This window comes from Salvelinus sp. IW2-2015, linkage group LG1 (genome assembly GCF_002910315.2).
Source record: "Salvelinus sp. IW2-2015 linkage group LG1, ASM291031v2, whole genome shotgun sequence".
NCBI classification, from domain to species: Eukaryota; Metazoa; Chordata; class Actinopteri; order Salmoniformes; family Salmonidae; genus Salvelinus; species Salvelinus sp. IW2-2015.
In genome coordinates, this window is record NC_036838.1 from 32,202,654 (window position 1) to 32,216,258 (window position 13,605).

At 42.3% G+C, this 13,605-nt stretch overlaps 1 protein-coding gene across 1 annotated transcript in view; it reads right to left on the reverse strand.

Moving 5' to 3' along the window:
• The window catches only part of LOC111965484 (SAP domain-containing ribonucleoprotein), a 60,976-nt gene that overhangs the window by 41,696 nt on the left and 5,675 nt on the right, over positions 1-13,605 (reverse strand). The window contains exons 6-8 of the mRNA XM_023989663.2: positions 4,025-4,098; positions 1,579-1,616; positions 1,463-1,491 (exon numbers count right to left, since the gene is read on the reverse strand). Coding sequence (XP_023845431.1) covers positions 1,463-1,491; positions 1,579-1,616; positions 4,025-4,098 — 141 coding nt within the window. The remainder of the gene's footprint in view (positions 1-1,462; positions 1,492-1,578; positions 1,617-4,024; positions 4,099-13,605) is intronic.

The following is a 13,605-nucleotide window of genomic DNA, read 5'->3' on the forward strand; positions in this document are numbered from 1 at the left end:
TAACTGAAAATTGACAATTATGGATGAGTCAGTCATATTTCACTATTACTTTTACACAAATAATTGTCAATTTTCAGTTATAAAACTGACGATTGTTTGTTTTTGATTAAAAGTATTTATGATGGGTTCGCGCCCAGGCTCTGTCGCAGCCGGCCGCGACCGGGAGGTCCGTGGGGCGACGCACAATTGGCCTAGCGTCGTCCGGGTTAGGGAGGGTTTGGCCGGTAGGGATATCCTTGTCTCATCGTGCACCAGCGACTCCTGTGGCGGGTCAGGCGCAGTGCACGCTAGCCAAGGTTGCCAGGTGCACGGTGTTTCCTCCGACACATTGGTGCGGCTGGCTTCCGGGTTGGATGCGCGCTGTGTTAAGAAGCAGTGCGGCTTCGTTGGGTTGTGCTTCGGAGGACGCATGGCTTTCGACCTTCGTCTCTCCCGAGCCCGTACGGGAGTTATAGCGATGAGAGAAGATAGTAATTACTAACACAATTGGATACCACGAAATTGGGGAGAAAAAGGGGATAAAAAAATAAATAAAAAAATAAATAAAAAACTATTTATGATGGGTTTACTGTTACTTAATTTGTTGTATACGTGTGCTTACTGTGACTGTCACCCTGATATTGGCTAATGGCTACTAGGTAGCTACTTCCCATGCCATTACCGGACAGTAGTATTTGTCAAGCGGGAGCGAAGGGCACTGTGTCCCGGTGTTGCCGTTCATGCCCTCCCCATTGAGTAGTAGACTGTATGTAGGCTATGTATCATCTAGATGGTTATCAAAATTAGTTATTTCTGGTGTAGGCTGCTATCATATTTGGAGAAATAAAAAATGGAAGATGCCAAACTTTGGAAAAAACAATAGATGGAGAAGTCAAAGATTGTCCAGTGGTTTCCATCTGTGGCAAAGTTTTCCCTAAATAATTTATTATGATAAATCCATCTACAGAACCAGCAATAGAGCCATCTGGTTAATCTTTTGAATACGGTGTAGTAAAACCCAGCAACAACAGATAACATTAGCTAGCTAAATAAGATTAGCAGGATAGCTAGCTAGATAAGGTTAGCATGTTAGCTAGATACTCTGACAGCTGTCAGTGCCCTTGTTGTTGATGTTTATCAACTCCACATGGAAATTACCACACCCAATTCGTGAATATGTATATGTAGCCTTCGTCATTCTTCGGAGGTGGAACCTAAAAGTGCATTCCCTCTTTAGGACTAGAAATTGCTTCGAAATAATGGGGGCAACTTCCTCTGGGGGGGTCCTTTAATTGAGAAGGTTTTTGGGAAAGCTTTTCCATCTACCATCACTATATTTTTTCCTGTTCCATATTATTTTGCCAAATTAATAGAGGGGAAACACCAACATTGTCATAGCAACCTACAGTAAATGTGCTGATTATGTGCAGGCACTGTCGCAATAGAAAAATAAATAAATTATATGAACCCCATTGATACTCACAGTTAGTTTACTATTTGCAACTGATGCACCTAATAGACAAAGAGAAAAAATATACATCAATAACAACATACAATTTTGACTGGTCATGCTGAAAAACCTACGAAAATCCAACTCACCTGGTTTGGAAGCCGGTGATAGAGCCGGTAAACCAAATCTGACAAACATCAGATCAATTCAATTAATATTCACTCTCACAGCCAACATCTTTTTAACATCCATTTTACTATCCTTTCGACAGCCCAATATGAGTTGACCCTGGAGTAGATTATTGGCACATAAAATATGTATATTAAATATTCTTTTTACATAACTACCTGACATGGTTCACTGAGTAATGATCAAAACTTGATTGTCAACCACAATATTTCATACATTTGAGGATATCAAGGGGTCATAAAAGTGTGAAACATTGCTGTTGCCTACATGCAAGATTAACAGTACATGACTGCTTTTACTTCATTTCGAACTTGAGTTATTACTATGCTATAAGCTGTCTCCTGACAGCACCACTGAATACTTTTCAACTTTGAAACCACCCAAGTCCCATCTTGGCAGTGATTGGCCCCTCAGGGCCATGACTCATTATACCCTGAGGGTATAATACACACTGCCCAGCCAGAGTGTCACTCTTGCTTTATTCAGCCACCACTGTTTATCAAAGCCACCATTTATCACCTGTAAATTAATATTTTCTTATTTTGTGTCTAAACTTCTCAATTTCGGACGGCCTACACATTCGACCGAGCAGCGAAGAAGATATTTTAGATTTGATTTAGATTCCTTCGGCKTTGGTCCGTTTAGCAGCCTGAGTCAGCTAGCTTGCTACCCACTCTTTGCTAATGGTCCATCTAGCTATATAGCTAGCTAACGTGTCCGCTTGAGGAGACCAAGGATTCTGAGGTAATTATTTTATAAATCGCTTTCCCAATCACACTCAAACAGTGTTCGTGAGCTTTGAGTGTGGGTACCAGACGGATTCATTCAGGTTTATCGGTTTTTTAAATATTTTTCTCCTCAGGCTGAAATAATGTGCAATACGCTCCAATACTTGACAGAGCTTCCACCTCAGCCCTTCCCCAAACTGCTGCTTCTTTCGAGGACGCAGCGCACCGGGAGCTGAGAGACTTCCATGCGAGCCAGTTGAATGCCTATGGAGATCCTGGCTCAGAGTGAAGGGTGACATAGATGAGGACAAGGAGGAGATGCCGGCTGCCCGTCCGATCTCTGACAAGGATCCTTACAACAAGGAGCTGATGGAGGTCCTGGGCAGGGCTGTGACTAAGCTATGCCTGTCTTGGCCAAATCCACAACCAGCCCCTGAAACCATGCTGGCAGGGGCTTACTTCCCACCGTCAGTCACCGGCTAGCCAGCCAGCCCCCACAGACCCCGCCCCCTRTTCACGGATGTCAGGAATGAGTTGAGGCAGTCCTGGGAGAAGACACAGACACACTCTCACATCCAGAGCTTCAACTCATGGTCCAGGATCGACACAGAGCCCGAGCTGGGGAATCTGGCCATGCCCCTGCACGAAGAAGCCTTAGCCTCACACCTCTCAACAGCCTCCGGGGCAGAGAAGCCGCAGCTGTCATCCAGAGCATGCCGTATTACCGCTTACCTGGCAGAGAAGTCTTACAAGGTAGCCGCCCAGTCAGCAGCCATGCTGAACATCCTGGTCCTCCTCCAGGCCTACCAGGCCTAGGTCCTCCTGGACATGGAAGGGCAGGCTACTCCAGAGATGTACGTCGAGCTCAGGAAGGCACACTACACATGAGGTGTGCTGCCTAGGATGTGGGCAGAATCATGGGATTCTCGGTCGTGACACACCGCCACTCACCCAAATGTCAGAAACATAAAGAATGCTGCAGAACGGGCACTGACCAAGAACAGACGGAGAACACACATTACACCGATTTTAAGGTCTCTGCACTGGCTGACTGTGGGTTTTAGAATAAATGTTAAGATTCTTCTATTGCCACCTTTCCAACAAGTCAGTTCATCAGATTTCTGCCCTGGTCAACTGTAAGTGCTGTTATTATGAAATAGAAACGTCTAGGAGCAACAACAGCTCAGCCGCGAAGTGGTAGGCCATACAAGCTCACAGATAGGGACCTCCGAGTGCTGAATCGTGCAGCGCGCAAAAATCGTCTGTCCTTGGTTGCAACTCTCACTACCAAGTTCCAAACTGCCTCTGGAAACAAAGCTTGCCGGCATTGGACTCTGGAGCAGTTGAAACGCATACTCTGGAGTGATGAATCACGCTTCACCATCTGGCAGTCCGACAGACCAATCTGAGTTTGGTGGATGGCAGGAGAACGCTACCAGCCCGAATGCATAGCACCAACTGTAAAGTTTGGTGGAGGAGGAATAATGGTCTGGGGCTGTTTTTCATGGTTCGGGCTAGGCCCCTTGATTCTAGACATTCTAGACGATTCTGTGCTTCCAACTTTGTGGCAACAGTTTGGGGAAGGCCCTTCCCTATTTTAGCATGACAATGCTCTCGTGCACAAAGCGAGGTCCAACATATGATCCATTATAATGTGTAATTCGGTCCAGGGGCTCACCTGGCAGCGCGGGCCTCTTTCTTACTATCAGCAGTAGCAGGCAGGTTGAAACGCTCTGCCCTCTTCTGCAGCCTCTGTGGACACAAATAGATACAAGTTAAATATTTATACTACTAGCGAACTTGTAACATTGTATAAAATATTCTGGGCCCTACGAGTTTCCCGTGCACAGACACAGCTGTAGGCTAATTGCGCAAGGGATAAGAAGCAGTGCTCGACTTGGGCAGGAGCTCACCGAAGCTGAGTACCGGAACCTCAAACCTGTTCCTTAAAGAATATTAGCTCAAAAGTATTGTGGAGCTCCTGCACCTAAATAGTCACTGCCCCCAAAATGAGTACCGGAACCTATTTCAGTCCAAGTCAAGCACTGATAAGAAGTAATCAGGTAGGCCAATTTTATGACGTTTCCACTGGATCAGAGCATGACATTTTTCCCTTTCACGCTGAGTGATTATCGAAAGGGAGAGAGATAGGAAGATTTTTTAAATACATTGAGGAACTATTGTAATTCTCAATGGATGTAAAACCAGACTGTTTGCTTGCTGTATGTGGTGAAGAAAACATTACTTTGAGAAGCTCCACAGGTCATTAGTAGTGGTGCGTTAAGCCAATCAGAAATACTAAKCAGACCCCCCAAATGGGCACATTTATATGCCTACATTTGAGCGCAGGCCAGGTGGCCTATAGGCATACTTCCATGCGTGCGCATCCTTACTCAACATTTACAGGAGCGCTCAAAACAAAAAACAATGACTAAATTGACAAAACTTGTTTCTCACAAGTGTAGCATAGGTTGTGCACTCTGCAAACAATGTGACAGGAGTAACCAAAGTAACAAACATTGTAGATTAGAAATGGTAGGAATGAACGGTAAATGTATTACTGGTAATATATGTAATAAGGAATTGATATACACTAACAATTAACACACAAACAATTCACACAATGAAGTTAAGAAACAATGAATGTGCACAAATTGGCAGGAGAGAGCGTATTCTGAAGAGAGAAGTGCATTGTGCATCTGGGCGCATGATCAATCCGACGTCTGCATTGGCCATGCAGCATTTACGGTGATACGGCCTCAGCAGAAGTCAGGCCATTCCTACTTCCTGCGCTTCGCAGAGCATTGCAGAGCTGTTGTGAGTTTGTGTTTCCTACATGATGTACCGCCCCCACCTACCATCAACCAATCATGTCAATGCRGCGCTATACAGAGCCCTCTGCATTGTTACAACATTTGGGAGGCCCTTTGGAAACATCATGCCTCTGAAAGCTCCACAATTGCGTCACGCCCTCCATATGGACCCACCGACCACATTTTTTAATCAAGCAAAAATTGGCATTTCGTCTAGGCCTCCGCAATGGATTAGTTCACTAAGACGGGCGCAAATATAAATATATGTATATACAGTACCAGTCAGTCAAAAGTTTGGACACACCTAGTCATTCAAGGTTTTTCTTTATTTTTACTATTTTCTACATTGTAGAATAATAGTGAAGACATCAAAACGACGAAATAACACATATGGAATCATATAGTAACCAAAAAAAGTATTAAACAAATCAAAATATATTTGATATTTGATATTCTTCAAAGTAGCCACCCTTTGCCTTGATGACAGCTTTGCACACTCTTGGCATTCTCTCAACCAGCTTCATGAGGTAGTCACCTGGAATTCATTTCAATTAACAGGTGTGCCTTGTTAAAAGTTAATTGTGGAATTTATTTCCTTCTTAATGCGTTTGAGCCAATCAGTTGTGTTATGACAAAGTAGGGGTGGTATACAGAAGATGGCCCTATTTGGTAAAAGACCAAGTCCACATTATGGCAAGAACAGCTCAAATAAGCAAAGAGAAACGACAGTCCATCATTACTTTAAGACATGAAGTTCAGTCAATGCGGAACATTTCAAGAACTTTGAAAGTTTCAAGTGCAGTTGTAAAAACCATTCAACCCTATGATGAAACTGGCTGTCATGAGGACAGCCACAGAAAAGGAATAGTGCTGTTGCAGTGACCGTATTACCGGCACACCTGCGGTCACGAGTCATGAAGGCAGTTAAATTCCACATTACCTTTTAGTCACGGTAATTAGACTTTTCCAAGCTCTGATGCTGCAGGTTATTAGTAACCTACCAAACTTGCTTACTGCCTGGTACTCAGCACTCCATTGTCCCTCTAATCACTCTGGCATCAATGCAAATGTATTCGAAAATCGAATCAAACACTTCATGAGAGCCCATGAGCTCATGTTGCGCAACATTTCAATAGGCTAGGCATTTGCGTGAGGAAACAGAGTGATGGCCGCTAATAAAAATTGGAGGATCCCATCAGCTTTCTATAGGCTACGCCTACTATATTTATTTCTCAACTTTCCTAATATTAAGCACATTGCTAATATTTACAACCGGAGTACAGCCTACCTGGCTGGCATGAAAATAAACCATGGGGAAAAGCGTCCTCCATTCGCTATTTAAGTGTATTTTTCCCGTTGCCCACGTTGTTTCGATGCAGGTGCATGATAATGGTCCATTCTAAATCAAAACAAATGTCACATATTATTTATATATATATATGAGCTCCCGAGTGGCACAGCGGTCTAACGCACTGCATCGCAGTGCTAGAGGCGTCACTATAAACCCTGGTTCGATCCCAGGCTGTATCACAACCGGCCGTGATCGGGAGTCTGATAGTGCACTTCCCTATTGGCCCAGTGTCATCTAGGCTAGGGGAGGGTTTGGCCGGTAGGCCTTCATTGTAAATAGGAATTTGTTCCTAACTGACTTGCCTAGATAAATTAAGGTTAAATAAAAATGTTTTTTAAAAAGTGTATATGTAAAGACAAGATTAAATCAAGAAGTCTGATAGGTGCCTATCACCTATCACTTGTGAATTATATATTATCACTTATGTATGATGCCGAGCATAAGAAACAATGCCTTTTTTTGTGACCTTTTCGAATCATAGTCGCACACCTCATGTAGCCTGGCCTATATGTTTTAAAAAGGTTTATATCACAACTAAAGTGGCTAAATAACTTCCTAAAATTAAGCACACGAATCTGCTTTACAAGGGGTGTAGAGCCTATCTGGCATATAAAAGCACCTCTATAGTTTCAAGTTTGGGGAAGATAATTTTTACTATAGCAATGCACCTTTATAATAAAAATATTACATGCATAATTGCATTTGCGGTCACTTTTGATAATGGTGTCTTCCGCTAATGGAACATTCGCACTTAAAGCCTACTACCATGTGTACATCGCTGTGCTTATAATGTGAAGAAATAGCCTAATAGTTTATCAACATTTTAAGCTAAACGTTTTCATCTGTTGTGTCAGCCGCATTGCCTAAAAAGGTTTTTTGATACTAGCGGTTGTATCGCATCCCACAACTGTCCCCGACTATGCTTGGAATATTTATTTCTTGCACAACAGAATGTCGACTTTTGTACTATGGGGGATAGTAGAATGACATAGAATAGTGCTTTTGCTGTTTGTTATCCCTACTCATCTTCTTGGCTGAAGAAAAGTAAATGTGGACGGTTCTTCCAATATCTTCAATATGCACCTTGGAATTGGATTAGGACGCGTGCAGTTGCATCCCCGATGCGTCTGTCTTGTAGCCTGTGATAATGACCCGATCACGTGATGGAGAACCGTGTGAGCACACTCAGGGAGAAGGACCCAACGCAGCACTCCGGGACGTAAAAAGGCATAGATTTTTTTAGGGTGCATTGCGGCCACAAAGGGGATGCCGCCGTGAAATTCAAAGCATTATCAAGTGCTTGTCAAATTGTGAATGAGAGACTGATGGCGCGTGTACAGCCTGCGCAAAAAACAAATCAGTGCTCATGCCTTTCAAGCAACTTTTTTCAGGTCATCATTACTCTCATCATATAGCCTTACAATCAATGTTTTAAAATCAAAACATATAGCCCAATGTTTGAAGAACTAAAGTGAAATTAATAACTCAAAAATAGCCGCATGTGCATTTGGAGAAAATAATTATATTTTATTCAGCTTTGTTCAATTGTATTCTTCATAATATAAAATATAAATAATGCCACGGAATTATAAGCCAATCTTGTCTGCTAAATTAACTAGAGTAGCCCACAGCCATTTGGCATAGCCACATCAGGACAACAGAGTATGCTATTATTTTCTTCTGAAATTGACTACATTTTCTTCTGACCAGTCCAAATTTGAGATTTTTGGTTCCAACCACGCATCTTTGTGAGACGGAAGATCTCCGCATGTGTGGTTCCCACCGTGAAGCATGGAGGAGGTGGGATAGTGGGGGGTCCATTGCTGGTGACACTGTCAGGGAATAATTTAGAATTCAAGGCACACTTAACCAGCATGGCTACCACAGCATTCTGCAGCGATACGTCATCCCATCAGGATTGCGCTTAGTGGGATTATCATTTGTTGTTCAACAGGACAATGACCCAACACACCTCCAGGCTGTGTAAGGGCTATTTGACCAAGAAGGAGAGTGATGGAGTGCATCTGATGACCTGGCCTCCACAAATCACCCAACCTCAACCCAATTGAGATGGTTTAGGATGGGTTTAGGATGAGTTGAACCGCAGAGTGAAGGAAAAGCACCTAACAAGTGCTTAACATATGTGGGAACTCCTTCAAGACTATTGGAAAAGCATTCCAGGTGACTACCTCATGAAGCTGGTTGAGCTTCATGAGGTAGTCACTTTTTTGGTTACTACATAGTTTTGATGTCTTCACAATTATTATACAATTATCATACATGTAATGAGTAGATGTGTCCAAACTTGTAATGTATATATTAGTCGACTGGTCGACTGTTTGGTCGTTAGGCTGTTGGTCGACCGAGATTGTTTTAGTCGAGCACTAACACAATCTTGGTCGATCAACAACCTAACGACCAAACAATCGAATAGTTGACTAACTGCGGTCAGCCCTACAATAGATCAGTTTCACATTCCAACACAGTGTGGATTACAAGAGGGGTCATTCCATTTGATTTCAATAACTTTTTGACCGAACCCCTTTGGATTTGAATGAAAGATTCTATGCATATTTGCCAATGGTAGAAGTAGTTTTTGGACTTGAATGCCAAAACATTTACCAGAAAGAGTTGGTCAGTTGACCCATTTTGCATACCCCACCCTACCATGAGACATACATGTCTTCATCACTGGAAAAAATAAACAGTTGAGTTTGATATAATTTAAAAGCTTACAAACAGGGTTGTCAAACTATTTGATAATTTCTTGGAAAAAATGGTTAATACATTTTTTATTTTTTAACCTTTAACTTGAATTATCTAAAAAAAAGAAGAAGCATGTTTTCATTTTCGCATATGTTGTAGCTTAGACCCTATTTTACATCATCGGGTGTTTTGTGTTGTGCACGCCATTGGTTGAGACACAGCATGATCTTGAATACAAGGTGGGAGTCATGTTTTGGCTAATAAATGGGATTTTGAATTAAACTGATTGGACATGATTTGGAAAGGCACACACCTGTCTACATAAAAGGTCCCACAGATGACAGTGCATGTCAGAGCAAAAACCAAGCCATGAGGTCGAAGGAATTGTAGAGCTCAGACAGGATTGTGTCGAGGCACAGATCTGGAGAAGGGTACCAAAACATTTCTGCAGCATAGAAGGTCCCCAAGAACACATTAGCCTCCATCATTCTTAAATGGAATAAGTTTAGAACCACCAAGACTCTTCCTAGACCTGGCCGCCCGGCCAAACTGAGCAATCAGGGGAGAAGGGCCTTGGTCAGGGAGGTGACCCTCAGAGAGCTCCAGAGTTCCTCTGTCGAGATGAAAGAACCCTCCAGAAGGACAACCATCTCTGCAGCACTCCACCAATCAGGCCTTTATGGTAGAGTGGCCAGATTGAAAGACTCCAGCCACCCTAGTCATAAACTGTTCTCTCTGCTACCGCACAGCAAGCGGTACCGGAGCTCCAAGTCGAGGTCCAAAAGGCTTCTTAACAGCTTCTACCCCCAAGCCATAAGACTCCTGAACAGCTAATCAAAGTGCTACCCAGACCCCTCTTTTAAGCTGCTGCTACTCTCTGTTTATAATCTATGCATAGTCACTTTAACTATACCTACATGTACATATTACCCCAATTACCTCGACTAACCGGTGCCCCCGCACATTGACTCTGTACCGGTACCCCTCGTTTGTTATTTTACCTCCGCTGTTGAATTATTTGTTACTTTTACTTTCTATTTAACACTTTTTTTCCTTAACTTATTAAAACATTATTGGTTAAGGGCTTGTAAGTAAGCATGTTGTATGCGGTGCATGTTACAAATAAAATCTGATTTGGATTTGATAGCCCGCTTGGAGTTCGCCAAAAGACCCCTAAAGGACTCAAGATTCTCTGGTCTGATGAAACCAAGATTGAACTCTTTGGCCTGAATGCCAAGCATCATGTCTAGAGGAAACCTGGAACCATTGAAGACGGTGAAGCACGGTGGTGGCAGAATCATGCTGTGGGGATGTTTTTCAGCGGCAGGGACTGGGAGACTAGTCAGGATCGAGGGAAAGATGAACGGAGCAAAGTACAGAGAGATCCTTGATGAAAACCTGCTCCAGAATGCTAAGGACCTCAGACAGGCGCAAAGGTTCACCTTCCAACAGGACAACAACCCTAAGCACACAGCCAAGACAACACAGGAGTGGCTTCGGTACAAGTCTCGGAATGTCCTTGAGTGGCCCAGCCAGAGGCCGGACTTGAACCCGATCGAACATCTATGGAGAGACCTGAAAAAAAGCTGTGCAGCAAGGCTCCCCATCCAACCTGACAGAGCTTGAGAGGATCTGCAGAGAATGGCAGAAACTCCCCAAATACAGGTGTGCCAAGCTTGTAGCGTCATACCAAAGAACACTCGAGGCTGTAATCCCTGCCGAAGATGCATCAACAAAGTACTGAGTAAAAGGTCTGAACACTTATGTAAATGTTATATTTCAGTTGATTGCAAACATTTCTAAAAAACAGTTTTTGCTTTGTCATTATGGGGTTGTGTGTGTAGATTGTTTTTTCCCTCATCAATTTAATCCATTTAAAATAAGGCTGTAACATAACAAAATAGTGATGAGGTCTGAATACTTTCTGAATACGCTGTACAGATAACAGACTTTACATTACCATTTAAGTTGACATTCGACTGTGGGTGGACCGGTGGCCATCATTGTGGTAGTAATTAGAAGTAAAAATGTGTACTCAATTAAAATGTTAATGATGTACGAACTAAATTGCAGTAGGGCTGTTGCGGTGACCATATTACCACCACACCTGCGGTCATGAGTTATGACCGCAGTAAAATTCCACATGACATACATTGGTAGTACCCAACTCACTAATGACCATCAGGTCACTAATGGCCTGGTACTAAGGGCTCTATTGTCCCTCTAACCACTCTGACAGTGTAAATGAAATCATAAATCACAAACACATCATCAAAACAGTTCCTTGCTTTTAAAACTCACCTCAGTGTGATTGTACTTTTTCTTCAAATTGATCACTAGGTTGAAACTGAGTGGAAAACATGGTCGTTGTGGATGTTGTTTCAAAGCATAACACAACGAAATGGGCAGTGCATTCTAAGGTGATGATTAATTAAAAACACCCAAAAGGCATATTAGAGCTTATGTATACCCATAGGCTTATACATGAGCTCAAGCCTGAAATAAGTTATACAATACATAGCCTACCGCATATTACGCATGGCAGAAATTATAATTTTTTCCAAACGGATTTAAGATGTCTTTACATAATTGGTCTAGCGTATACTCCAAAATAAAACAAATTCTAGTAATCTTCTTTGAGTGTGGACTGTATAATTATGCATATTTGATAGACTGGTTAGCTACCTTATGCTATCCTCCAAACGTTCTATCCATGAGTCTGGGAGAGAACATGTAGGCCTAGGACTAGGCGATGTTGTTAGTGTATTGATTTTACAGGTCGGCTTACAGGGTTAGCCTACAATTATAGTACATTTGTTTTTGAATATATAATGAATAGGCTGACACATTACCTTTAGGTACAGACTATCTCACCACAGTGCATTTCCATCTCCTATCTCGCCTTCATTTCCTTCTCGAGCACACAGAGGGGCTGTCAACAGTTTGGTGAAATATGTTTTGTTGGGAAAACATGTTACTATCGATGTTCCTGAATAGATTTCACTCAATTTCCCAATTAAGCACTGGGTAGCTGCAGGAATAGGTTTGGAGAACCCATGGCATTCAGCGTTTGGGAGGAATATAACGTTGCTGAGCAAGAGGCTGCATCCTCAAACAATGGATGATGCATGGAGTGAAATAACCGGAGAACGCTACCCAGACTGAAAAAAAACTAAGCAGTCTCCATTCGCTATTCGAGTGCATACTGATGACATGTATTTTTTACCCTGCCCCTTTGATAATTGGCCATTTTAAATCTAAATTAATTTGACATTTTAGTAAAGACAAGATTAAATTGAGACTAGTCTGATGGGTGAAAATATACTGAACAAAAATATAAAACACAACATGTAAAAGTGTTGGTCCCATGTTTCATGAGTTGAAATAAAAGATCCCAGAAATGTTCCATACGCATTAAAAGCTTATTTCGCTCAAATTTTGTGCACATATTTGTTTACATTTCAGTTAGTGAGCATTTCTCCTTTGCCAAGACAGGTGTGGCATATCAAGAAGCTGATTAAACAGCATGATCATTACACAGGTGCACCTTGTGCTGGGGACAATAAAAGGCCACTCTAAAATGTGCAGTTTTGTCACACAACACAATGCCACAGTTGTATCAAGTTCTAAGGGAGCGTGCAATTGGCATGATGACTGCAGGGATGTGTACCAGAGCTGTTGCCAGATAATTTAATGTTAATTTTTCTACCATAAGTCGTTTTGGAGAATTTGGCAGTACGTCCAACCGGCCTCACAACCACAGACCACACCAGCCCAACTCCTCCATATTCAGCTTCTTCACCTGCGGGATTGACCAGCCACCCGGACAGCTGATGAAACTGAAGAGTAATTCTGTCTGTAATAAATCCCTTTTGTGGGGAAAAACTCATTCTGATTGGTTGGGCCTGGCTCCCAAGTGGGTGGGCCTAAGCCCTCCCAGGCCCACTCATGGCTGCGCCCCCTGCCCAGTCATGTGAAATCCATAGATTATGGCCTAATATATTTATTTCAATTGACTGATTTCCTTATATGAACGGAAACTCAACAAAATCATACATTTTTGCATGTTGCGTTCTTATTTTTGTTCAGTATATGATCACTTTATGAGAGAACAGCGTATGCAACTTGAGGCAAAGAACAGAGCGCAAACTTTTTGGGGGACTTTCACAAATCATCAATAGCCTATAGTCGCGCCATGCAGCCCATATACTGTATGTTCTGATTTCTAAGACATTCTAAGGTTTGTATCATTCACAACTAAAGTGGCCAAATAACTCTAAATCTAGCATATAGGACCTGTTTCAAATGATCACTTTTACGCTCAACATAGCCACTTCATATGTGCACTCTGGAATGGGAAAAATATATTTTCTATTTTATTCTGCTAAG